The 27,387-nt window shown below is 42.8% G+C and overlaps 1 protein-coding gene across 1 annotated transcript in view; it reads right to left on the reverse strand.

Annotated features, from left to right (window-relative positions):
• Positions 1-27,387, reverse strand: part of LOC109428484 (octopamine receptor Oamb-like) — an 86,028-nt gene that overhangs the window by 34,752 nt on the left and 23,889 nt on the right. Inside the window, exon 3 of the mRNA XM_029855262.2 lies at positions 20,504-20,948. Coding sequence (XP_029711122.1) covers positions 20,504-20,948 — 445 coding nt within the window. The remainder of the gene's footprint in view (positions 1-20,503; positions 20,949-27,387) is intronic.

Here is a 27,387-nt window from a genome sequence, read left to right on the forward strand (position 1 = left end):
TCCAGGGGAAATTCTCCGGAATTTCCAGGGGAAATTCTCCGGAATTTCCAGAGGAAATTCTCCGGAATTTCCAGAGGAAATTCTCCAGAATTTCCAGGGGAAATTCTCCGGAATTTCCAGGGGAAATTCTCCGGAATTTCCAGGGGAAATTCTCCGGAATTTCCAGGGGAAATTCTCCGGAATTTCCAGGGGAAATTCTCCGGAATTTCCAGGGGAAATTCTCCGGAATTTCCAGGGGAAATTCTCCGGAATTTCCAGGGGAAATTCTCCGGAATTTCCAGGGGAAATTCTCCGGAATTTCCAGGGGAAATTCTCCGGAATTTCCAGGGGAAAATCTCCGGAATTTCCAGGGGAAATTCTCCGGAATTTCCAGGGGAAATTCTCCGGAATTTCCATGGGAAATTCTCCGGAATTTCCATGGGAAATTCTCCGGAATTTCCAGGGGAAAATCTCCGGAATTTCCTCGGGAAATTCTCCGCAATTTCCTCGGGAAATTCTCCGCAATTTCCTCTGGAAATTCTCCGGAATTTCCTCGGGAAATTCTCCGGAATTTCCTCGGGAAATTTTCCATAATTTTCACGGGAATTTCCTATGGTATTTCTGCAGAATTTCGACAAGAAATTCTCCGGAATTTAAAATTAAATAATCGTATTTCAAGGGGTTAACCCTGACAGTGACGGCATTTTCAATATACTTGAAAGCACGTGTCCGTTTCTAATCTCGGTGAGTTTGTTTACAATTTAACATCAAAGACTACCTCGTTAATAGCCCCTCCGAAATTTCCAGGGGAAATTCTCCGGAATTTCCAGGGGAAATTCTCTGGAATTTCCAGGGGAAATTCTCCGGAATTTCCAGGGGAAATTCTCCGGAATTTCCAGGGGAAATTCTCCGGAATTTCCAGGGGAAATTCTCCGGAATTTCCAGGGGAAATTCTCCGGAATTTCCAGGGGAAATTCTCCGGAATTTCCAGGGGAAATTCTCCGGAATTTCCAGGGGAAATTCTCCGGAATTTCCAGGGGAAATTCTCCGGAATTTCCAGGGGAAATTCTCCGGAATTTCCAGGGGAAATTCTCCGGAATTTCCAGGGGAAATTCTCCGGAATTTCCAGGGGAAATTCTCCGGAATTTCCAGGGGAAATTCTCCGGAATTTCCAGGGGAAATTCTCCGGAATTTCCAGGGGAAATTCTCCGGAATTTCCAGGGGAAATTCTCCGGAATTTCCAGAGGAAATTCTCCGGAATTTCCAGGGGAAATTCTCCGGAATTTCCAGGGGAAATTCTCCGGAATTTCCAGGGGAAATTCTCCGGAATTTCCAGGGGAAATTCTCCGGAATTTCCAGGGGAAATTCTCCGAAATTTCCAGGGGAAATTCTCCGGAATTTCCAGGGGAAATTCTCCGGAATTTCCAGGGGAAATTCTCCGGAATTTCCAGGGGAAATTCTCCGGAATTTCCAGGGGAAATTCTCCGGAATTTCCAGGGGAAATTCTCCGGAATTTCCAGGGGAAATTCTCCGGAATTTCCAGGGGAAATTCTCCGGAATTTCCAGGGGAAATTCTCCGGAATTTCCAGGGGAAATTCTCCGGAATTTCCAGGGGAAATTCTCCGGAATTTCCAGGGGAAATTCTCCGGAATTTCCAGGGGAAATTCTCCGGAATTTCCAGGGGAAATTCTCCGGAATTTCCAGGGGAAAATCTCCGGAATTTCCAGGGGAAATTCTCCGGAATTTCCAGGGGAAATTCTCCGGAATTTCCAGGGGAAATTCTCCGGAATTTCCAGGGGAAATTCTCCGGAATTTCCAGGGGAAATTCTCCGGAATTTCCATGGGAAATTCTCCGGAATTTCCATGGGAAATTCTCCGGAATTTCCATGGGAAATTCTCCGGAATTTCCAGGGGAAAATCTCCGGAATTTCCTCGGGAAATTCTCCGCAATTTCCTCGGGAAATTCTCCGCAATTTCCTAGGGAAATTCTCCGCAATTTCCTCTGGAAATTCTCCGGAATTTCCTCGGGAAATTCTCCGGAATTTCCTCGGGAAATTTTCCATAATTTTCACGGGAATTTCCTATGGTATTTCTGCAGAATTTCGACAAGAAATTCTCCGGAATTTAAAATCAAATAATCGTATTTCAAGGGGTTAACCCTGACAGTGACGGCATTTTCAATATACTTGAAAGCACGTGTCCGTTTCTAATCTCGGTGAGTTTGTTTACAATTTAACATCAAAGACTACCTCGTTAATAGCCCCTCCGAAATTTCCAGGGGAAATTTTCCGGAATTTCCAGGGGAAATTCTCCGGAATTTCCAGGGGAAATTCTCCGGAATTTCCATGGGAAATTCTCCGGAATTTCCAGGGGAAATTCTCCGGAATTTCCAGAGGAAATTTTCCGGAATTTCCAGAGGAAATTCTCCGGAATTTCCAGGGGTCTCCGGAATTTCCAGTGGAAATTCTCCGGAATTTCCAGGGAAGATTCTCCGGAATTTCCACGGAAGATTCTCCGGAATTTCCAGGGAATATTCTCCGGAATTTCCAGGGAAAATTCTCCGGAATTTCCAGGGGAAATTTCAAGGAATTTCCGGGAATTCTCCAGAATTTCTTCGAGAAATTCTCCGGAATTTTCTCGGGAAATTCTACGGAATTTCCTCGAAAAATTCTCTGGAATTTCTTCGGAAAATTCTACGGAATTTCCTCGGGAAATTCACCGTAAATTCTCCGGAATTTCCTCGAAAAATTCTCCGAAATTTTCGAGGAAAATTCTCCAGAATTTCCTCGGGAAATTCACTGGAATTTCCTCGCGAATTTCACAGGAATTTCACAGGAATTTCCTCGGAAAATTCTCTGGAATTTCCTCGGAAAATTCTCTGGAATGTACTCGGAAAATTCTCTGGAATTTCCTCGTAAAATTCTCTGGAATTTCCTCTGGAATGTCCAGGGGAAATTCTCCGGAATTTCCAGGGGAAATTCTCCGGAATTTCCAGGGAAAATTCTCCGGAATTGCCAGGGGAAAATCTCCGGAATTTCCAGGGAAGATTCTCCGGAATTTCCACGGAAGATTCTCCGGAATTTCCAGGGAATATTCTCCGGAATTTCCAGGGAAAATTCTCCGGAATTTCCAGGGGAAATTTCAAGGAATTTCCGGGAATTCTCCAGAATTTCTTCGAGAAATTCTCCGGAATTTTCTCGGGAAATTCTACGGAATTTCCTCGAAAAATTCTCTGGAATTTCTTCGGAAAATTCTACGGAATTTCCTCGGGAAATTCACCGTAAATTCTCCGGAATTTCCTCGAAAAATTCTCCGAAATTTTCGAGGAAAATTCTCCAGAATTTCCTCGGGAAATTCACTGGAATTTCCTCGCGAATTTCACAGGAATTTCCTCGGAAAATTCTCTGGAATTTCCTCGGAAAATTCTCTGGAATGTACTCGGAAAATTCTCTGGAATTTCCTCGTAAAATTCTCTGGAATTTCCTCTGGAATGTCCAGGGGAAATTCTCCGGAATTTCCAGGGGAAATTCTCCGGAATTTCCAGGGGAAATTCTCCGGAAATTCCTCGGGATATTCTCCAAAATTTCTAGGGGAAATTCTCCGGAATTTCCAGGGGAAGTTCTCCGGAATTTCCAGGGGAAATTCTACGGAATTTCCAAGGGGAAATTCTCCGGAATTTCCAAGGGGAAATTCTCCGGAATTTCCAGAGGAAATTTTCCGGAATTTCCAGAGGAAATTTTCCGGAATTTCCAGAGGAAATTCTCCGGAATTTCCAGGGGTCTCCGGAATTTCCAGTGGAAATTCTCCGGAATTTCCAAGGGAAATTCTCCGGAATTGCCAGGGGAAAATCTCCGGAATTTCCAGGGAAGATTCTCCGGAATTTCCACGGAAGATTCTCCGGAATTTCCAGGGAATATTCTCCGGAATTTCCAGGGAAAATTCTCCGGAATTTCCAGGGGAAATTTCAAGGAATTTCCGGGAATTCTCCAGAATTTCTTCGAGAAATTCTCCGGAATTTTCTCGGGAAATTCTACGGAATTTCCTCGAAAAATTCTCTGGAATTTCTTCGGAAAATTCTACGGAATTTCCTCGGGAAATTCACCGTAAATTCTCCGGAATTTCCTCGAAAAATTCTCCGAAATTTTCGAGGAAAATTCTCCAGAATTTCCTCGGGAAATTCACTGGAATTTCCTCGCGAATTTCACAGGAATTTCCTCGGAAAATTCTCTGGAATTTCCTCGGAAAATTCTCTGGAATATACTCGGAAAATTCTCTGGAATTTCCTCGTAAAATTCTCTGGAATTTCCTCTGGAATGTGCAAGAAAAATTCTCCAGAATTTCCAGGGGAAATTCTCCAGAATTTCCAGGGGAAATTCTCCAGAATTTCCAGGGGAAATTCTCCAGAATATCCAGGGGAAATTCTCCAGAATTTCCAGGGGAAATTCTCCAGAATTTCCAGGGGAAATTCTCCAGAATTTCCAGGGGAAATTCTCCAGAATTTCCAGGAGAAATTCTCCAGAATTTCCAGGGGAAATTCTCCGGAATTTCCAGGGGTAATTCTCCGGAATTTCCAGGGGAAATTCTCCGGAATTTCCAGGGGAAATTCTCCGGAATTTCCAGGGGAAATTCTCCGGAATTTCCAGGGGAAATTCTCCGGAATTTCCAGGGGAAATTCTCCGGAATTTCCAGGGGAAATTCTCCGGAATTTCCAGGGGAAATTCTCCGGAATTTCCAGGGGAAATTCTCCGGAATTTCCAGGGGAAATTCTCTGGAATTTCCAGGGGAAATTCTCCGGAATTTCCAGGGGAAATTCTCCGGAATTTCCAGGGGAAATTCTCCGGAATTTCCAGGGGAAATTCTCCGGAATTTCCAGAGGAAATTTTCCGGAATTTCCAGAGGAAATTCTCCGGAATTTCCAGGGGTCTCCGGAATTTCCAGTGGAAATTCTCCGGAATTTCCAAGGGAAATTCTCCGGAATTGCCAGGGGGAAATCTCCGGAATTTCCAGGGAAGATTCTCCGGAATTTCCACGGAAGATTCTCCGAAATTTCCAGGGAATATTCTCCGGAATTTCCAGGGAAAATTCTCCGGAATTTCCAGGGGAAATTTCAAGGAATTTCCGGGAATTCTCCAGAATTTCTTCGAGAAATTCTCCGGAATTTTCTCGGGAGATTCTACGGAATTTCCTCGAAAAATTCTCTGGAATTTCTTCGGAAAATTCTACGGAATTTCCTCGGGAAATTCACCGTAAATTCTCCGGAATTTCCTCGAAAAATTCTCCGAAATTTTCGAGGAAAATTCTCCAGAATTTCCTCGGGAAATTCACTGGAATTTCCTCGCGAATTTCACAGGAATTTCCTCGGAAAATTCTCTGGAATTTCCTCGGAAAATTCTCTGGAATGTACTTGGAAAATTCTCTGGAATTTCCTCGTAAAATTCTCTGGAATTTCCTCTGGAATGTCCAGGGGAAATTCTCCAGAATTTCCAGGGGAAATTCTCCAGAATTTCCAGGGGAAATTCTCCAGAATTTCCAAGGGAAATTCTCCAGAATTTCCAGGGGAAATTCTCCAGAATTTCCAGGGGAAATTCTCCAGAATTTCCAGGGGAAATTCTCCAGAATTTCCAGGGGAAATTCTCCAGAATTTCCAGGGGAAATTCTCCAGAATTTCCAGGGGAAATTCTCCAGAATTTCCAGGGGAAATTCTCCAGAATTTCCAGGGGAAATTCTCCAGAATTTCCAGGGGAAATTCTCCAGAATTTCCAGGGGAAATTCTCCAGAATTTCCAGGAGAAATTCTCCAGAATTTCCAGGGGAAATTCTCCGGAATTTCCAGGGGAAATTCTCCGGAATTTCCAGGGGAAATTCTCCGGAATTTCCAGGGGAAATTCTCCGGAATTTCCAGGGGAAATTCTCCGGAATTTCCAGGGGAAATTCTCCGGAACTTCCAGGGGAAATTCTCCGGAATTTCCAGGGGAAATTCTCCGGAATTTCCAGGGGAAATTCTCCGGAATTTCCAGAGGAAATTCTCCGGAATTTCCAGAGGAAAGTCTCCGGAATTTCCAGGGGAAGTTCTCCAAAATTTCTAGGGGAATTCTCCGGAATTTCCAGGGCAAATCCTCCGGAATTTCCAGGGGAAATTCTCCGGAATTTCCAGGGGAAATTCTCCGGAATTTCCAGGGGAAATTCTCCGGAATTTCCAGGGGAAATTCTCCGGAATTTCCAGGGGAAATTCTCCGGAATTTGCAGGGGAAATTCTCCGGAATTTCCAGGGGAAATTCTCCGGAATTTCCAGGGGAAATTCTCCGGAATTTCCAGGGGAAATTCTCCGGAATTTCCAGGGGAAATTCTCCGGAATTTCCAGGGGAAATTCTCCGGAATTTCCAGGGGAAATTCTCTGGAATTTCCAGGGGAAATTCTCCGGAATTTCCAGGGGAAATTCTCCGGAATTTCCAGGGGAAATTCTCCGGAATTTCCAGGGGAAATTCTCCGGAATTTCCAGGGGAAATTCTCCGGAATTTCCAGGGGAAATTCTCCGGAATTTCCAGGGGAAATTCTCCGGAATTTCCAGGGGAAATTCTCCGGAATTTCCAGGGGAAATTCTCCGGAATTTCCAGGGGAAATTCTCCGGAAATTCCTCGGGATATTCTCCAAAATTTCTAGGGGAAATTCTCCGGAATTTCCAGGGGAAGTTCTCCGGAATTTCCAGGGGAAATTCTACGGAATTTCCAAGGGGAAATTCTCCGTAATTTCCAAGGGGAAATTCTCCGGAATTTCCAGAGGAAATTTTCCGGAATTTCCAGAGGAAATTCTCCGGAATTTTCAGGGGTCTCCGGAATTTCCAGTGGAAATTCTCCGGAATTTCCAAGGGAAATTCTCCGGAATTGCCAGGGGAAAATCTCCGGAATTTCCAGGGAAGATTCTCCGGAATTTCCACGGAAGATTCTCCGGAATTTCCAGGGAATATTCTCCGGAATTTCCAGGGAAAATTCTCCGGAATTTCCAGGGGAAATTTCAAGGAATTTCCGGGAATTCTCCAGAATTTCTTCGAGAAATTCTTCTGGAATTTCTTCGGAAAATTCTACGGAATTTCCTCGGGAAATTCACCGTAAATTCTCCGGAATTTCCTCGAAAAATTCTCCGAAATTTTCGAGGAAAATTCTCCAGAATTTCCTCGGGAAATTCACTGGAATTTCCTCGCGAATTTCACAGGAATTTCCTCGGAAAATTCTCTGGAATTTCCTCGGAAAATTCTCTGGAATATACTCGGAAAATTCTCTGGAATTTCCTCGTAAAATTCTCTGGAATTTCCTCTGGAATGTCCAGGGGAAATTCTCCAGAATTTCCAGGGGAAATTCTCCAGAATTTCCAGGGGAAATTCTCCAGAATTTCCAGGGGAAATTCTCCAGAATTTCCAGGGGAAATTCTCCAGAATTTCCAGGGGAAATTCTCCAGAATTTCCAGGGGAAATTCTCCAGAATTTCCAGGGGAAATTCTCCAGAATATCCAGGGGAAATTCTCCAGAATTTCCAGGGGAAATTCTCCAGAATTTCCAGGGGAAATTCTCCAGAATTTCCAGGGGAAATTCTCCAGAATTTCCAGGGGAAATTCTCCAGAATTTCCAGGGGAAATTCTCCAGAATTTCCAGGGGAAATTCTCCAGAATTTCCAGGAGAAATTCTCCAGAATTTCCAGGGGAAATTCTCCGGAATTTCCAGGGGAAATTCACCGGAATTTCCAGGGGAAATTCACCGGAATTTCCAGGGGAATTTCTCCGGAATTTCCAGGGGAAATTCTCCGGAATTTCCAGGGGAAATTCTCCGGAATTTCCAGGGGAAATTCTCTGGAATTTCCAGGGGAAATTCTCCGGAATTTCCAGGGGAAATTCTCCGGAATTTCCAGGGGAAATTCTCCGGAATTTCCAGGGGAAATTCTCCGGAATTTCCAGGGGAAATTCTCCGGAATTTCCAGGGGAAATTCTCCGGAATTTCCAGGGGAAATTCTCCGGAATTTCCAGGGGAAATTCTCCGGAATTTCCAGGGGAAATTCTCCGGAATTTCCAGGGGAAATTCTCCGGAATTTCCAGGGGAAATTCTCCGGAATTTCCAGGGGAAATTCTCCGGAATTTCCAGGGGAAATTCTCCGGAATTTCCAGGGGAAATTCTCCGGAATTTCCAGGGGAAATTCTCCGGAATTTCCAGGGGAAATTCTCCGGAATTTCCAGGGGAAATTCTCCGGAATTTCCAGGGGAAATTCTCCGGAATTTCCAGGGGAAATTCTCCGGAATTTCCAAGGGAAATTCTCCGGAATTTCCAGAGGAAATTTTCCGGAATTTCCAGAGGAAATTCTCCGGAATTTCCAGGGGTCTCCGGAATTTCCAGTGGAAATTCTCCGGAATTTCCAAGGGAAATTCTCCGGAATTGCCAGGGGGAAATCTCCGGAATTTCCAGGGAAGATTCTCCGGAATTTCCACGGAAGATTCTCCGAAATTTCCAGGGAATATTCTCCGGAATTTCCAGGGAAAATTCTCCGGAATTTCCAGGGGAAATTTCAAGGAATTTCCGGGAATTCTCCAGAATTTCTTCGAGAAATTCTCCGGAATTTTCTCGGGAGATTCTACGGAATTTCCTCGAAAAATTCTCTGGAATTTCTTCGGAAAATTCTACGGAATTTCCTCGGGAAATTCACCGTAAATTCTCCGGAATTTCCTCGAAAAATTCTGCGAAATTTTCGAGGAAAATTCTCCAGAATTTCCTCGGGAAATTCACTGGAATTTCCTCGCGAATTTCACAGGAATTTCCTCGGAAAATTCTCTGGAATTTCCTCGGAAAATTCTCTGGAATGTACTTGGAAAATTCTCTGGAATTTCCTCGTAAAATTCTCTGGAATTTCCTCTGGAATGTCCAGGGGAAATTCTCCAGAATTTCCAGGGGAAATTCTCCAGAATTTCCAGGGGAAATTCTCCAGAATTTCCAGGGGAAATTCTCCAGAATTTCCAGGGGAAATTCTCCAGAATTTCCAGGGGAAATTCTCCAGAATTTCCAGGGGAAATTCTCCAGAATTTCCAGGGGAAATTCTCCAGAATTTCCAGGGGAAATTCTCCAGAATTTCCAGGGGAAATTCTCCAGAATTTCCAGGGGAAATTCTCCAGAATTTCCAGGGGAAATTCTCCAGAATTTCCAGGGGAAATTCTCCAGAATTTCCAGGGGAAATTCTCCAGAATTTCCAGGAGAAATTCTCCAGAATTTCCAGGGGAAATTCTCCGGAATTTCCAGGGGAAATTCTCCGGAATTTCCAGGGGAAATTCTCCGGAATTTCCAGGGGAAATTCTCCGGAATTTCCAGGGGAAATTCTCCGGAATTTCCAGGGGAAATTCTCCGGAATTTCCAGGGGAAATTCTCCGGAATTTCCAGGGGAAATTCTCCGGAATTTCCAGGGGAAATTCTCCGGAATTTCCAGGGGAAATTCTCCGGAATTTCCAGGGGAAATTCTCCGGAATTTCCAGGGGAAATTCTCCGGAATTTCCAGGGGAAATTCTCCGGAATTTCCAGGGGAAATTCTCCGGAATTTCCAGGGGAAATTCTCCGGAATTTCCAGGGGAAATTCTCCGGAATTTCCAGGGGAAATTCTCCGGAATTTCCAGGGGAAATTCCCCGGAATTTCCAGGGGAAATTCTCCGGAATTTCCAGGGGAAATTCTCCGGCATTTCCAGGGGAAATTCTCCGGAATTTCCAGGGGAAATTCTCCGGAATTTCCAGGGGAAATTCTCCGGAATTTCCAGGGGAAATTCTCCGGAACTTCCAGGGGAAATTCTCCAGAATTTCCAGGGGAAATTCTCCAGAATTTCCAGGGGAAATTCTCCAGAATTTCCAGGGGAAATTCTCCAGAATTTCCAGGGGAAATTCTCCAGAATTTCCAGGGGAAATTCTCCAGAATTTCCAGGGGAAATTCTCCAGAATTTCCAGGGGAAATTCTCCAGAATTTCCAGGGGAAATTCTCCGGAATTTCCAGGGGAAATTCTCCGGAATTTCCAGGGGAAATTCTCCGGAATTTCCAGGGGAAATTCTCCGGAATTTCCAGGGGAAATTCTCCGGAATTTCCAGGGGAAATTCTCCGGAATTTCCAGGGGAAATTCTCCGGAATTTCCAGGGGAAATTCTCCGGAATTTCCAGGGGAAATTCTCCGGAATTTCCAGGGGAAATTCTCCGGAATTTCCAGGGGAAATTCTCCGGAATTTCCAGGGGAAATTCTCCGGAATTTCCAGGGGAAATTCTCCGGAATTTCCAGGGGAAATTCTCCGGAATTTCCAGGGGAAATTCTCCGGAATTTCCAGGGGAAATTCTCCGGAATTTCCAGGGGAAATTCTCCGGAATTTCCAGGGGAAATTCTCCGAAATTTCCAGGGGAAATTCTCCGGAATTTCCAGGGGAAATTCTCCGGAATTTCCAGGGGAAATTCTCCAGAATTTCCAGGGGAAATTCTCCAGAATTTCCAGGGGAAATTCTCCGGAATTTCCAGGGGAAATTCTCCGGAATTTCCAGGGGAAATTCTCCGGAATTTCCAGGGGAAATTCTCCGGAATTTCCAGGGGAAATTCTCCGGAATTTCCAGGGGAAATTCTCCGGAATTTCCAGGGGAAATTCTCCGGAATTTCCAGGGGAAATTCTCCGGAATTTCCAGGGGAAATTCTCCGGAATTTCCAGGGGAAAATCTCCGGAATTTCCAGGGGAAATTCTCCGGAATTTCCAGGGGAAATTCTCCGGAATTTCCAGGGGAAATTCTCCGGAATTTCCAGGGGAAATTCTCCGGAATTTCCAGGGGAAATTCTCCGGAATTTCCATGGGAAATTCTCCGGAATTTCCATGGGAAATTCTCCGGAATTTCCAGGGGAAAATCTCCGGAATTTCCTCGGGAAATTCTCCGCAATTTCCTCGGGAAATTCTCCGCAATTTCCTCGGGAAATTCTCCGCAATTTCCTCGGGAAATTCTCCGCAATTTCCTCTGGAAATTCTCCGGAATTTCCTCGGGAAATTCTCCGGAATTTCCTCGGGAAATTTTCCATAATTTTCACGGGAATTTCCTATGGTATTTCTGCAGAATTTCGACAAGAAATTCTCCGGAATTTAAAATCAAATAATCGTATTTCAAGGGGTTAACCCTGACAGTGACGGCATTTTCAATATACTTGAAAGCACGTGTCCGTTTCTAATCTCGGTGAGTTTGTTTACAATTTAACATCAAAGACTACCTCGTTAATAGCCCCTCCGAAATTTCCAGGGGAAATTTTCCGGAATTTCCAGGGGAAATTCTCCGGAATTTCCAGGGAAAATTCTCCGGAATTTCCATGGGAAATTCTCCGGAATTTCCAGGGGAAATTCTCCGGAATTTCCAGAGGAAATTTTCCGGAATTTCCAGAGGAAATTCTCCGGAATTTCCAGGGGTCTCCGGAATTTCCAGTGGAAATTCTCCGGAATTTCCAGGGAAGATTCTCCGGAATTTCCACGGAAGATTCTCCGGAATTTCCAGGGAATATTCTCCGGAATTTCCAGGGAAAATTCTCCGGAATTTCCAGGGGAAATTTCAAGGAATTTCCGGGAATTCTCCAGAATTTCTTCGAGAAATTCTCCGGAATTTTCTCGGGAAATTCTACGGAATTTCCTCGAAAAATTCTCTGGAATTTCTTCGGAAAATTCTACGGAATTTCCTCGGGAAATTCACCGTAAATTCTCCGGAATTTCCTCGAAAAATTCTCCGAAATTTTCGAGGAAAATTCTCCAGAATTTCCTCGGGAAATTCACTGGAATTTCCTCGCGAATTTCACAGGAATTTCACAGGAATTTCCTCGGAAAATTCTCTGGAATTTCCTCGGAAAATTCTCTGGAATGTACTCGGAAAATTCTCTGGAATTTCCTCGTAAAATTCTCTGGAATTTCCTCTGGAATGTCCAGGGGAAATTCTCCGGAATTTCCAGGGGAAATTCTCCGGAATTTCCAGGGGAAATTCTCCGGAATTTCCAGGGGAAATTCTCCGGAATTTCCAGGGGAAATTCTCCGGAATTTCCAGGGGAAATTCTCCGGAAATTCCTCGGGATATTCTCCAAAATTTCTAGGGGCAATTCTCCGGAATTTCCACCGGAAATTCTCCAGAATTTCCACGGGAAATTCTCGGGAATTTCCACGGGAAATTCTCCGGAATTTCCAGGGGAAATTCTCCGGAATTTCCAGGGGAAGTTCTCCGGAATTTCCAGGGGAAATTCTACGGAATTTCCAAGGGGAAATTATCCGGAATTTCCAGAGGAAATTTTCCGGAATTTCCAGAGGAAATTCTCCGGAATTTCCAGGGGTCTCCGGAATTTCCAGTGGAAATTCTCCGGAATTTCCAGGGGAAGTTCTCCGGAATTTCCAGGGGAAATTCTACGGAATTTCCAAGGGGAAATTATCCGGAATTTCCAGGGGAAATTCTCCGGAATTTCCAAGGGGAAATTCTCCGGAATTTCCAGAGGAAATTTTCCGGAATTTCCAGAGGAAATTCTCCGGAATTTCCAGGGGTCTCCGGAATTTCCAGTGGAAATTCTCCGGAATTTCCAAGGAAAATTCTCCGGAATTGCCAGGGGAAAATCTCCGGAATTTCCAGGGAAGATTCTCCGGAATTTCCACGGAAGATTCTCCGGAATTTCCAGGGAATATTCTCCGGAATTTCCAGGGAAAATTCTCCGGAATTTCCAGGGGAAATTTCAAGGAATTTCCGGGAATTCTCCAGAATTTCTTCGAGAAATTCTCCGGAATTTTCTCGGGAAATTCTACGGAATTTCCTCGAAAAATTCTCTGGAATTTCTTCGGAAAATTCTACGGAATTTCCTCGGGAAATTCACCGTAAATTCTCCGGAATTTCCTCGAAAAATTCTCCGAAATTTTCGAGGAAAATTCTCCAGAATTTCCTCGGGAAATTCACTGGAATTTCCTCGCGAATTTCACAGGAATTTCCTCGGAAAATTCTCTGGAATTTCCTCGGAAAATTCTCTGGAATGTACTCGGAAAATTCTCTGGAATTTCCTCGTAAAATTCTCTGGAATTTCCTCTGGAATGTCCAGGGGAAATTCTCCGGAATTTCCAGGGGAAATTCTCCGGAATTTCCAGGGGAAATTCTCCGGAAATTCCTCGGGATATTCTCCAAAATTTCTAGGGGAAATTCTCCGGAATTTCCAGGGGAAGTTCTCCGGAATTTCCAGGGGAAATTCTACGGAATTTCCAAGGGGAAATTCTCCGGAATTTCCAAGGGGAAATTCTCCGGAATTTCCAAGGGGAAATTCTCCGGAATTTCCAGAGGAAATTTTCCGGAATTTCCAGAGGAAATTCTCCGGAATTTTCAGGGGTCTCCGGAATTTCCAGTGGAAATTCTCCGGAATTTCCAAGGGAAATTCTCCGGAATTGCCAGGGGAAAATCTCCGGAATTTCCAGGGAAGATTCTCCGGAATTTCCACGGAAGATTCTCCGGAATTTCCAGGGAATATTCTCCGGAATTTCCAGGGAAAATTCTCCGGAATTTCCAGGGGAAATTTCAAGGAATTTCCGGGAATTCTCCAGAATTTCTTCGAGAAATTCTCCGGAATTTTCTCGGGAAATTCTACGGAATTTCCTCGAAAAATTCTCTGGAATTTCTTCGGAAAATTCTACGGAATTTCCTCGGGAAATTCACCGTAAATTCTCCGGAATTTCCTCGAAAAATTCTCCGAAATTTTCGAGGAAAATTCTCCAGAATTTCCTCGGGAAATTCACTGGAATTTCCTCGCGAATTTCACAGGAATTTCCTCGGAAAATTCTCTGGAATTTCCTCGGAAAATTCTCTGGAATATACTCGGAAAATTCTCTGGAATTTCCTCGTAAAATTCTCTGGAATTTCCTCTGGAATGTCCAGGGGAAATTCTCCAGAATTTCCAGGGGATATTCTCCAGAATATCCAGGGGAAATTCTCCAGAATTTCCAGGGGAAATTCTCCAGAATTTCCAGGGGAAATTCTCCAGAATTTCCAGGGGAAATTCTCCAGAATTTCCAGGAGAAATTCTCCAGAATTTCCAGGAGAAATTCTCCAGAATTTCCAGGGGAAATTCTCCGGAATTTCCAGGGGAAATTCACCGGAATTTCCAGGGGAAATTCTCCGGAATTTCCAGGGGAAATTCTCCGGAATTTCCAGGGGAAATTCTCCGGAATTGCCAGGGGAAATTCTCCGGAATTTCCAGGGGAAATTCTCTGGAATTTCCAGGGGAAATTCTCCGGAATTTCCAGGGGAAATTCTCCGGAATTTCCACGGAAGATTCTCCGGAATTTCCAGGGAATATTCTCCGGAATTTCCAGGGAAAATTCTCCGGAATTTCCAGGGGAAATTTCAAGGAATTTCCGGGAATTCTCCAGAATTTCTTCGAGAAATTCTCCGGAATTTTCTCGGGAAATTCTACGGAATTTCCAGGGGAAATTCTCCGGAATTTCCAGGGGAAATTCTCCGGAATTTTCAGGGGAAATTCTCCGGAATTTCCAGAGGAAATTTTCCGGAATTTCCAGAGGAAATTCTCCGGAATTTCCAGGGGTCTCCGGAATTTCCAGTGGAAATTCTCCGGAATTTCCAAGGGAAATTCTCCGGAATTGCCAGGGGGAAATCTCCGGAATTTCCAGGGAAGATTCTCCGGAATTTCCACGGAAGATTCTCCGAAATTTCCAGGGAATATTCTCCGGAATTTCCAGGGAAAATTCTCCGGAATTTCCAGGGGAAATTTCAAGGAATTTCCGGGAATTCTCCAGAATTTCTTCGAGAAATTCTCCGGAATTTTCTCGGGAGATTCTACGGAATTTCCTCGAAAAATTCTCTGGAATTTCTTCGGAAAATTCTACGGAATTTCCTCGGGAAATTCACCGTAAATTCTCCGGAATTTCCTCGAAAAATTCTCCGAAATTTTCGAGGAAAATTCTCCAGAATTTCCTCGGGAAATTCACTGGAATTTCCTCGCAAATTTCACAGGAATTTCCTCGGAAAATTCTCTGGAATTTCCTCGGAAAATTCTCTGGAATGTACTTGGAAAATTCTCTGGAATTTCCTCGTAAAATTCTCTGGAATTTCCTCTGGAATGTCCAGGGGAAATTCTCCAGAATTTCCAGGGGAAATTCTCCAGAATTTCCAGGGGAAATTCTCCAGAATTTCCAGGGGAAATTCTCCAGAATTTCCAGGAGAAATTCTCCAGAATTTCCAGGGGAAATTCTCCGGAATTTCCAGGGGAAATTCACCGGAATTTCCAGGGGAAATTCACCGGAATTTCCAGGGGAAATTCTCCGGAATTTCCAGGGGAAATTCTCCGGAATTTCCAGGGGAAATTCTCCGGAATTTCCAGGGGAAATTCTCCGGAATTTCCAGGGGAAATTCTCCGGAATTTCCAGGGGAAATTCTCCGGAATTTCCAGGGGAAATTCTCCGGAATTTCCAGGGGAAATTCTCCGGAATTTCCAGGGGAAATTCTCCGGAATTTCCAGGGGAAATTCTCCGGAATTTCCAGGGGAAATTCTCCGGAATTTCCAGGGGAAATTCTCCGGAATTTCCAGGGGAAATTCTCCGGAATTTCCAGGGGAAATTCTCCGGAATTTCCAGGGGAAATTCTCCGGAATTTCCAGGGGAAATTCTCCGGAATTTCCAGGGGGAAATTCTCCGGAATTTCCGGGGGAAATTCTCCGGAATTTCCGGGGGAAATTCTCCGAAATTTCCGTGGGAAATTCTCCGGAATTTCCGTGGGAAATTCTCCGGAATTTCCGGGGGAAATTCTCCGGAATTTCCAGGGGGAAATTCTCCGGAATTTCCAGGGGAAATTCTTCGGAATTTCCAGGGGGAAATTCTCCGGAATTTCCGTGGGAAATTCTCCGGAATTTCCGGGGGAAATTCTCCGGAATTTCCGGGGGAAATTCTCCGGAATTTCCGGGGGAATTTCTCCGGGGGAAATTTCTCCGGAATTTCCAGGGGAAATTCTCCGGAATTTCCAGGGGAAATTCTCCGGAATTTCCGTGGGAAATTCTCCGGAATTTCCGTGGGAAATTCTCCGGAATTTCCGTGGGAAATTCTCCGGAATTTCCGTGGGAAATTCTCCGGAATTTCCGGGGGAAATTCTCCGGAATTTCCGGGGGAATTTCTCCGGGGGAAATTTCTCCGGAATTTCCAGGGGAAATTCTCCGGAATTTCCAGGGGAAATTCTCCGGAATTTCCAGGGGAAATTCTCCGGAATTTCCAGGGGAAATTCTCCGGAATTTCCAGGGGAAATTCTCCGGAATTTCCAGGGGAAATTCTCTGGAATTTCCAGGGGAAATTCTCCGGAATTTCCAGGGGAAATTCTCCGGAATTTCCAGGGGAAATTCTCCGGAATTTCCAGAAGAAATTCTCCGGAATTTCCAGAAGAAATTCTCCGGAATTTCCAGAAGAAATTCTCAGGCATTTCCAGAAGAAATTCTCAGGCATTTCCAGAAGAAATTCTCAGGCATTTCCAGAAGAAATTCTCCGGAATTTCCAGGAGAAATTCTCCGGAATTTCCAGGGGAAATTCTCAGGCATTTCCAGAAGAAATTCTCAGGCATTTCCAGAAGAAATTCTCCGGAATTTCCAGGAGAAATTCTCCGGAATTTCCAGGGGAAATTCTCCAGAATTTCCAGGGGAAATTTTCCAGAATTTCCAGGGGAAATTCTCCGGAATTTCTTCGTGAAATTCTCCGGAATTTCCTCGTGAAATTCTCCGGAATTTCCTCGTGAAATTCTCCGGAATTTCCTCGTGAAATTCTCCGGAATTTCCTCGGGAAATTCTCCGGAATTTCCTCGGGAAATTTTCCGGAATTTCCTCGGGAAATTCTCCGGAATTTCCTCGGGAAATTTTCCGGAATTTCCTCGGGAAATTCTCCGGAATTTCCTCGGGAAATTACCCGGAATTTCCTCGGGAAACTCTCCGGAATTTCTTTGGGAAACTCTCCGGAATTTCCTCGGGAAATTCTCTGGAATTTCCTCGGGAAATTCTCCGGAATTTCCTCGGGAAATTCTCCGGAATTTCCTCGGGAAATTCTCCGGAATTTCCTCGGGAAATTCTCCGGAATTTCCTCGGGAAATTCTCCGGAATTTCCTCGGGAAATTCTCCGGAATTTCCTCGGGAAATTCTCCGGAATTTCCTCGGGAAATTCTCCGGAATTTCCTCGGGAAATTTCCCGGAATTTTTTTGGGGAATTTCCCGGAATTTCCTCGGCAAATTCCCCAGAATTTCCTTAGGAAATTCCCCAGAATTTACTCGGGAAATTTCCCGGAATTTACTCGGATAATTCTCCGGAATTTCCTCGGGAAATTCTCCGGAATTTCCACGGGAAATTCTCCGGAATTTCCTCGGGAAATTCTCCGGAATTTCCTCGGGAAATTCTCCGGAATTTCCTCGGGAAATTCTCCGGAATTTCCTCGGGAAATTCTCCGGAATTTCCTCGGGAAATTCTCCGGAATTTCCTCGGGAAATTCTCCGGAATTTCCTCGGGAAATTCTCCGGAATTTCCTCGGGAAATTCTCCGGAATTTCCTCGGGAAATTCTCCGGAATTTCCTCGGGAAATTCTCCGGAATTTCCTCGGGAAATTCTCCAGAATTTCCTCGGGAAATTCTCCGGAATTTCCTCGGGAAATTCTCCGGAATTTCTTCGGGAAATTCTCCGGAATTTCCTCGGGAAATTCTCCGGAATTTCCTCGGGAAATTCTCCGGAATTTCCTCGGGAAATTCTCCGGAATTTCTTCGGGAAATTCTCCGGAATTTCCTCGGGAAATTCTCCGGAATTTCCTCGGGAAATTCTCCGGAATTTCCTCGGGAAATTCTCCGGAATTTCCTCGGGAAATTCTCCGGAATTTCCTCGGGAAATTCTCCGGAATTTCCTCGGGAAATTCTCCGGAATTTCCTCGGGAAATTCTCCGGAATTTCCTCGGGAAATTCTCCGGAATTTCCTCGGGAAATTCTCCGGAATTTCCTCGGGAAATTCTCCGGAATTTCCTCGGGAAATTCTCCGGAATTTCCTCGGGAAATTCTCCGGAATTTCCTCGGGAAATTCTCCGGAATTTCCTCGGGAAATTCTCCGGAATTTCTAAGGGGAAATTCTCCGGTTTTTTCTCGGGTAATTCTCCGGAATTTTCTCGGGAAATTCTCCGGAATTTCATCGGGAAATTCTCTGGAATGTCCTCGGAAAATTCTCCGGAATTTCAAGAGGAAATTTTCCGGAATTTCCTCGGGTAGTTCTCCGGAAATTCCTCGGGAAATTCTCCTTAATTTCCTCGGGAAATTCTCCGGAATTTCCTCGAGAAATTCTCCGGAATTTCCTTGGTAAATTCTCTGGAATTTCAAGAGGAAATTTTCCGGAATTTCCTCGGGTAGTTCTCCGGAAATTCCTCGGGAAATTCTCCGGAATTTCCTTGGTAAATTCTCCGGAATTTCAAGAGGAAATTTTCCGGAATTTCCTCGGGTAATTCTCCGGAATTTCCTCGGGAAATTCTCCGGAATTTCCTCGGGAAATTCTCCGGAATTTCCCCTGGCTATTTGCCGGAATTTCCTCGGGAAATTCTCCGGAATTTCCTCTGGAAATTTGCCAGAATTTTCTCGGGAAATTCTCTGGAATTTCATCGGGAAATTCTCTGGAAATTCTTCGGGAAATTCTCCGGAATTTCCTCGGAAAATTCTCCGGAATTTCCACGGGAAATTCTCCGAGATTTCCTCGGGAAATTCTCCGGAATTTAAAATGAAATAATCGTATTTCAAGGGGTTAACCCTGACATTGACGGCATTTTCAATATACTTAAGAGCACGTGTCCGTTTCTAATCTCGGTGAGTTTGTTTACAATTTAACATCAAAGACTACCTCCATGATAGCCCCTCGTTGAATCGAAGCAGGCGCCGCTTTCCTTTCCAGTTCGGATTTTGTGGAAACAAAATACGAGAGAAAAAAATACCATAAATATGAAAGATGCGAAAAGTTTGTGTGCTGGAGGGTGATGCCTACTTTCTGGCGCTGCCGAAATATGTTTTTTTTTTCGGCAACGATGCCATGGATTTAAATTATTACACGTGATTACGATCGACGGTCGTTATCCGCATCCATGGCAGGCAGATGTAGAGGTTGGCAGAAATGGCAAAGTACGAATGTGTTTGTTTGATTACGGCGGGTTTCCTCTACTACTTGGAATCGGTCGGCATTGGGAGAAGGGTTCTCGACTTTCTCGACACCCCCGGTCGGTGGCGTTTAGATTATGGTGAATGTGGCAGTGCAAAAAAAGGTCCGGATCGACGACCGAAGCCCATAAACATATATCTCAAGATGAGAGGCGAGAGGGACCAAAATTATGCCACAGATAACAGACATTGAAGGTGGCACAAATGTGTGGCTCAAATTCACTCACCCATACTTCAATACTTCAATACACAATGATTGACAGCTTTTGACTTTCAAATGCCGGCTTGCTTTTTCTGTAATACGTTGTAATACTTTCGTACATTTCCATTTTTGAGCCCCTCTAAGGATAGTTTGTTAAATTGAACATCTCTAAAATGAACTTTTACATAGAAAAGTTCATTTTGAGGGATGTTCAATTCACATTTTTTCAAATTTGCATTGTAAAACTTTGTTTTTTTTTAAACATCAGGTAACGTTAAAAAATTTCGAAAGAATTGACATGTAGATTGAAGAGGATAGAAATGATATTGTCAGATTTCTTGAAACGTAAACACCGCGCGGTCGTTGAAATGTTTCAAAAAGGGGCTTTGCACAAAAGTTCACGCGGTCTATCGTTTTCGAAAGGAACAGCCGCACCGTAGGAAACGCCGCAATGTTATTTCCCATAAGCATGAAGTAAACAGGGGGTGAAAACCGCGGTTGTACCTTTCGGAAACGATAGGCCGCGTGCACTTTTGTGCAAATCCCTCAATATTCTGAAGTTAGAATTACAAGTCTGTTCTCTTGGATGATGCAACGATGTTTTCTCCACATACGGTCTGACTCCACATGTGCTGGAAATAATGTGCGGGAAAAGAGGTTAGGATCAAGCCATCAATCTCTCGGAATGGATTTCTTTTTTTTTTGTTATTAAATCAGTCTGTGATGTGTTTTTTGTTGTTGCCAGCATCTGGCGATGTGTTAGGAGGAGTAATCGTCACTCATTACGATGAGAGGTTAGAAACGAGAGTAGCCCGTATTTATCACCCACACAAACATACAGGTTAGGGATGTTTCGGGGACAACAGTAAAAAAATATGATTTTGGGTTAAGCAGCTGGTGCAGTGTTGCCAGAAATGTGCCACCCCTTACGTAGCTTTTTCGGATTGAAAAGTTGGCAACACTGTCACACCTCGTTCCCACAATGAATGTCACTCGGTGGTCTGACGGATTCAGGTAAGAGCAGATCTCATCACCACGTTCACAAAAAAAAAAGAAAGGAACAGAGGAAAAACACAAGAAAAAAGGTAGGGAGTCCCCTTCAGTCCACCGCAGTCAGTGTCCCGCACTTACCTTTGGTGGTCCTAAATCCCTGATTGATGGCACGTGTGGTCCGCTCGGCGGCCCGGTAGATGCGCCAGTAGAAGAACAACATCACGAACATGGGGATGTAGAAGGACCCCAGCGCCGAGTAGACGACGTAACCGGCGTCGTTTGTCAGCTCGCAGGTCCACGGGCAGGGAGGATTGGGGGTGGGGGCCGCGTCGCCCATCCCCAGCCCATCCCAGTCGGCGCCGGCGGCGAATGAGGAGGACGAAGAGGTGATGGTTGTTGTGATGGTGCTACTGAAGGCCGACGACACGGACCCGGATGATGGCGGCGAAGACGACGACGACGAAGATGATATCGACAATGATGGCGACGACGATGATGAATACGATGAGGTGGAAGTGACTGGCGACGGTGACACTGACGCCAGCGTGTGATTTCCATACGGTAATAATAGGTTCTCTTTCACCTGTGGGAGAATGAAAAAGCGAGAAGAAAATTTGGGGTGAATGGAGTTTGCCTGAAATACAAGTTGAAATTGATTCAGATGGTGGAACGGGGCAATCAGAGAAAATAGGTAGAGAAGCGAATAGTGTGAAGCCAAAAATACCTTATCGAACCGTCAAACTGGTATCTTAATGAACAAAATCAACAAACCTTGACGATTGCCGCATAAGTAAAGATAAGTATTGCGGTCATTTCAAACATATTTTCATCAAAGTTTCTAAATATCATGAATGACAGTGTAAATAACATTGATTTCTTGAAATAATGATAATTGTTCTGTTTTGGAACTCCAGTTTGATAATTACTCAAGGGGACTAAGAGTTCCTCTAGAAGTTCCCCCAGGAATTCACCAAGGGTTCTCTCTAGGCATTCCTGCAGGATTTCATCCCGGAATTTCTCCAGGGACTCCTCCAGGACTTTCTCCCAGATTTCCTCCAGGAATTACCCCAAAAATTTCTTCAGGAATTCATCCAGGGATATCTTCAGGAATTGTTTAAGGAAGTCCTCCAGGAATTCGTTCAGAAATTCGTACAGTAATTCCTCCAGGGGTTTCTTCAGAAAATCCAACAGGATTTTTTTCAGGGATTACTCCAGGGACTCCACCAAGGATTCTTCCATAGATCCCTCCAAGAATTACTTCAGGGATTCCTCCTGGAAATCTTCATGAAATTCCTCTAGGAATATCTCCAGAGATTCCTCCAGGGTCTCCTTTTCAAATCCCTCAAGGGATTACACCAGGAATTTGTCCAGAAGTTACTTCAGGTGTTGCGATGTACAACGTCAAGTCCAGTCCGCCGCTGCTGGCAACACGGGCATTATGTATTGCAGATAGGGCACGAGGAAATGAATTGAGAGCGATATAACAAATAGTGTTTTGGCTTGTTGATACTAAATCAAATTCTAAACATAGTGCCGATAGATCGGAACGAATTTGTTGAATTCCAAATTGATAGTTGTTAATTATTGATTGGTAATTGAATCGTAAGTACTAGTAAATGAAATCGATATTTTTTAAACTAATTCTGATCGCTCGTTAGGATATAGCTGCAGTCAATAGATGGTGCCATTCAACGGTGATATTTGGCATTATTAGGGTGACCCAGTACGTGAGTAGATCAATGATGGGAAATTAATCGCGATACTAAGCTAGTTTATAAACGCAGGTAATACGGTTCAACGAAATATCATTGGGAACGGTCTGAACGACCTGGAGTATTGGGTGACCAATGTATGGTATTATTTATAAGTTATTTGAAATAATTGCCTAATGAATATAACAGCTTTTAGCATATCAACATTGCAAAACACCGGTGTGTGTGTCTCAAAAGAGCCCGAAAAACTCCTCCCAACACCAGGATTTCCTCCAAAGATTCCTCCAGTAATTTCTTCAAGAATTCCCCCGTGGATTTTATAAATCATTTCTCCAGGGATCCCTCAAGAAGTTCCTCAAAGGATTCCTCCAGAAATTTCTCTAGGAATTCATCGAAAGATTGATTCAGAATTTTCTCCAGGGATTCCTCCCGGAATTTTTCTAGAGAAGCATCCAGGAATCCCTGCAGGAATCCATCCAAAGATTCCTCCAGGTATACTTTCAGAAATTTCTCAGGGATTCTTCCCCCGGGTATTCCTCCTGGGATTCCTCCAAGAATTCTTTCAGAGATGTCTCCAAGAATTGCTCCAGCGATTCTTTCAGAAATGCCTCCAATGATTGCTCCAGGAATTCATACAGAAATTTTTCCAGGGAATGCTCCAGCACTTCATCCAGTTTTTTTTCCAGGAAATCCTACACGTCGTCCTTCAGAAATACCACCAAGGACTACTACAAGAATTTCTCCAGGATTTCTCCAGGACTGCCTCCACGGTCTCCTCTTTGAATTGCTACAGGTATTCCTGCAGAAATTTATCCAATCATTTCTTCAGGAATTCTTTCAGTGTATCATTTAGGAATTTCTCCTGGGATTCATCCAGAAATTTCTCTTGGAATTTCTCCAAGAGTTTTCGCAGGGATTGCTTTGAGAACTCTCCCGCTGATTGCTCCAGGAATTTTAGGGTGATATTTTTAGAAATTCCACTCGGAATCCCTTCAAAAATTTATCCAGGGGTTTCTCCAGAAATTTCATCTTTCCTTTAAAAATCTTTCTATCATCTTTTCCAGAGATGCACCCAATGATTTCTCCAGGATTACCTGAAGATTTCTACGAATTTTTTCAGGAATTCTTTTAGATAGTTTTAGAGGAGTGCATACAGGAACCAGGAATTATCTCCAAAAAAAATCTTGTAGGAGTTCATCCACGGATTTGTTCAAGAATCCATTCATGAATTTCTTCAAGAATACCCCCTGTAGCTCCTGCAAAGGAATTCTTTCAGAAATTCGTCCTGCAACTCCTTCCTGTTATTCTTTTTTTGTCAAGAAATCCTTCAATATGTTATCCATTGATTATTTCAAGAACTTCTCCAAAGATACCTCTAGGAGTTCATCCTGGGATGTTTTAAATGTGTTTCTTTAGAAAGCCTTCAGGGATTCTTCCAAAAAAATTTTAAGGGACTCCTTCAGACATTCCCCCGGGGTTTCCTCCAACGATTGTTTTAGGGCTTATCCTATGATTTCTTCAGGAATTTTATCAAAGATCTCCTTCCGAATTTCGTGTATTCGAATTTTTCAGGGATTCCACCAGGAATTCTTACAATAAGTCTTCCAGGGATTATTTCACACATTTCAAATAAGAGTCAAGGCAGCGCAAGTTTTGGTTGCGCGGAAGTCACTTTTACTTAATTTGAAAAAATGAGTTCTAACATGCTGGAAGCGTTTCCACACATTTCACCAGAGAATCCTTGAGAAATTCACCAAGGGAAGACTCTTTCGGAATTCTCCCATGGTTTCCTCCCAAAATTTCTATAGGGAATGCACCATGAATTTCTCCCGGAATTCCTTCTCGAATTCCTTCAGACATTTCTTTTTGAATACATTCCAGCGATTTTGTCCAGGTGAATTCCAGGGTTTTTCCTAGAACTCCATTCTAGAAATAATCCCAGAAAATTATTCAATACTATCTCCAGGAATTCGTACTGGGAAACCTCGAGGGTTTCCTCCAGTGATATTTTCTAGACTTTTTCGAGAATACCCAAGCAACCAAAAGTTCGGATAAAATAGCATGTTTGGGCTTAATCAACTATTCGAAGGAAGATGAATAGCATTCTATTCAGCTTCCTTTTTAAGTGATTAACCGAACTTGAGTTCGCAAAAAGTGCACTTGTGTCGCTGAAAGGAACGCTGGTCAGCCTAAAAATAAGCTTCGAAATTATTCGGCTGCTCGGGCTCGTTGGGAAGTTAACCATCAATGGTAACTATGTATATATACAATACACACACTTATTTCTGAATTGCCTGTTCGGTACTTTTTTGACGAGATTAGAACAGCAGTACGATCTCGGTAGTTTTGGTAATCGATTTTACTGAGATTCAGTAAAACAACTGTCAAAATCATATGGGAAAGGTAAACAATGCATTTTTGCTGAACGAGTTCGGTGCTCAGCAGTTTTAACACTAGGAGCACCGAGATCAAAAAAGTTACGCGGAGCACCGGGATCGAAAATTTGTTGTAACTAAATTTTTAATTGGCTATATCTCAGCAATAACTCAACCGATTTTCAAAATTTTTTTATCAATCTCATGTCCGAATCTTAAAATTTCAGATGCTTGAACAGAAATTGTTCTAGGGGTGTTCAAATTCCCTCTAGAACAGTGCAACCGATACAAATTTTGTTTCGTCATGCTTATCTGGCTGTAAACGTTCCAAATATTTCAGAAAACATCATAAATCTGAGGTGCTCAAATGAAAATAGTAGAAGATAACTGGATGCATATCGTTTATCTAACAGAAACATATTTTGAACATCCCTAGCGCTCCCGGCACAGTGGCTAGTTGCTATTAAATTTTCAATTGACTATATCTCAGCAATGGCTCAACCGATTTTCAAAATTCTTTTACCAATCTCTTCTCCGAATCCTAAAGTTTCAGATAATTGAACAGAAATTATTCTAGGGGTGTTCAAATTTCCTCTAGAACAGTGCAACCGATATATTTCTTTAAAATGTTTACCTAATTGGAAGCGGTCTGAAAATTACTGTACCCATAATGGATGTGTGTGGTATAGTATAAGATAAAATATTTTGAACATCCCTAGCGCTCTTGGCACGATAATCGAAAATTTGTTGAAACTAAATTTTAAATCAGTTATATCTCAGCGATGGCTTAACCGATTTTCAAAATTATTTTCCTTGCATGTTGTCCTAATCTTCTAGTTTCAGATAATTGAATAAAAAATATTCTAGGGGTGGTCCAATTTTCTCCATATCAGTGCAGAAGATACGATATTTTTCAGCCATTTTTTCTTCATTGAGGACGTTCAAAATATTTCCTTGAACTTCATAAACCTACACTATTCAAACGAGAATAGTATAAGATCTATCTGGATACATGCAGTAAACCTCAATTAAAAAAATGTTGAACATCCCTAGTGCTCCTTGAATTGTGACCGAAGCTTGACTGTAACTAAATTTTCAATCGCTTATATCTCAGCGATGGCTCAACCGATTTTCAAAATTATTTTACCAATCTCTTGTACGAAACTTCAAATTACAAAAGTTTGAATAAAAAAAACCTTCTAGGGGTGTTCAAATTGCCTCTTGAACAGTTCAACTTTTTTCAAAATATTTATATCATTGTAAAAGTTCTAAATATTTCGGTAAACATCATAAATCTTTGTGATTCTAATGAGAATAGCATAAGATCACTTGATACATATTGTGAACTACATAGTAAATTGAACATCCCTAGCACTACTGGCATTGTGATCGAAATTCGGCTGTAACTATATTTCCAAAGGGGTAAATGTCAGCGATGACTTGACCGATTTGCGGTGTTCAAATGAAAATAGTAGAAGTAACTGGATCCATATCGTTAATCTAACAGAAACATATTTTGAACATCCCTAGCGCTCCCGGCACAGTTGCTAGTTGCTATTAAATTTTCAATTGACTATATCTCAGCAATGGCTCAACCGATTTTCAAAATTCTTTTACCAATCTCTTGTCCGAATCCTCAAGTTTCCGATAATTGAACAGAAATTATTATAGGGGTGTTCAAATTTTCTCTAGATCAGTGCAACCGATACACTTTTTTTTCGACATGTTTATCTGGTTGTAAACGTTCCAAATATTTTAGTAAACATCATAAATCTGAGGTGTTCAAATGAAAATAGTATAAGATAACGATACATATCGTTAATCTAACAGAAAAATATTTTGAACATCCCTAGCGCTCCCGGCACAGTGATTAGTTGCAATTGAATTTTCAATTGGTTATATCTCAGCGATGGCTCAACCCAGTGACGACAATTGTCAAATTACAGTCGTCTGCACCGACGCCCAGCGGCGCCAGCGTCGATGATTTGTTTTTGTTTTGATAGTCGTCTTGACAACCCGAGTGGCATTCTCAGAAACGTATGCTTTCGAAATTCTTTTGACCGCTGTCTGCTGAACTTCTACAACCTACTGATACTCAAAGTCAGTATTTTCAATTTCAACTGATTCGTTTTAAATAGGCAAGATGCAGAAGCAAGAAATGCATTTGTTGTGCATCACTCACCAAAAGTAACTATAATGCATTGAATTAAGGTAACATATCGGTATTTGCATGCCTAAAACCAGAATAAATTAATTCCAAAATGAAATATTCATATTCGAATTCATCGAGCTGAAGTTCAGCTGAACTGAACTTCAACTACAGCGGATGACACCACAAGACGCCGCTTTCATTGTCTCGTCTCTTCTTTGTCATGTTCATTCTCGGCCTCGTGTCTATGGGTAACTGTGTTTGTTTATTTGTGTTCGTTTTCGCACAAATTGAACATCATTGTGCTGATTTTTTTCGACACTGGCTCAACCGATTTTCAAAATTATTTTACCAATCTCTTGTTCGAATATTCAAGTTTCAAACAAATGAACAATAATCATTCTAGGGATGTTCAAATTTCTCTAGAACAGTGCAATCGATATAATTTGTTCGACATGTTTACCTAATTGTAAACGATACAAGCGCTTCCGTAGACATGATTAATTTGTATGGTTCAAATGGGAATCGTATTCAATAAAATATTTTGAACATCCCTAGCGCTCCAGGCACGATGGTCGAAAATTAGTTGAAACTTCATTTTAAATCAGCTATATTTCTGCGATTGCTTAACCGATTTTCAATTATTTTTTTACTAGTATGTTGTCCTAATCTTCTAGTTTTAGATAAATGAATGAAAAATAATCTAGGGCTGGTCAAATTTTCTCCATACCAGTGCAGCAGATACGATTTTTTGCGACCAGTTTTTCTTCATTGTGAACCTTCCAA

This window comes from Aedes albopictus, chromosome 1 (genome assembly GCF_035046485.1).
Source record: "Aedes albopictus strain Foshan chromosome 1, AalbF5, whole genome shotgun sequence".
NCBI classification, from domain to species: domain Eukaryota; kingdom Metazoa; phylum Arthropoda; class Insecta; order Diptera; family Culicidae; genus Aedes; species Aedes albopictus.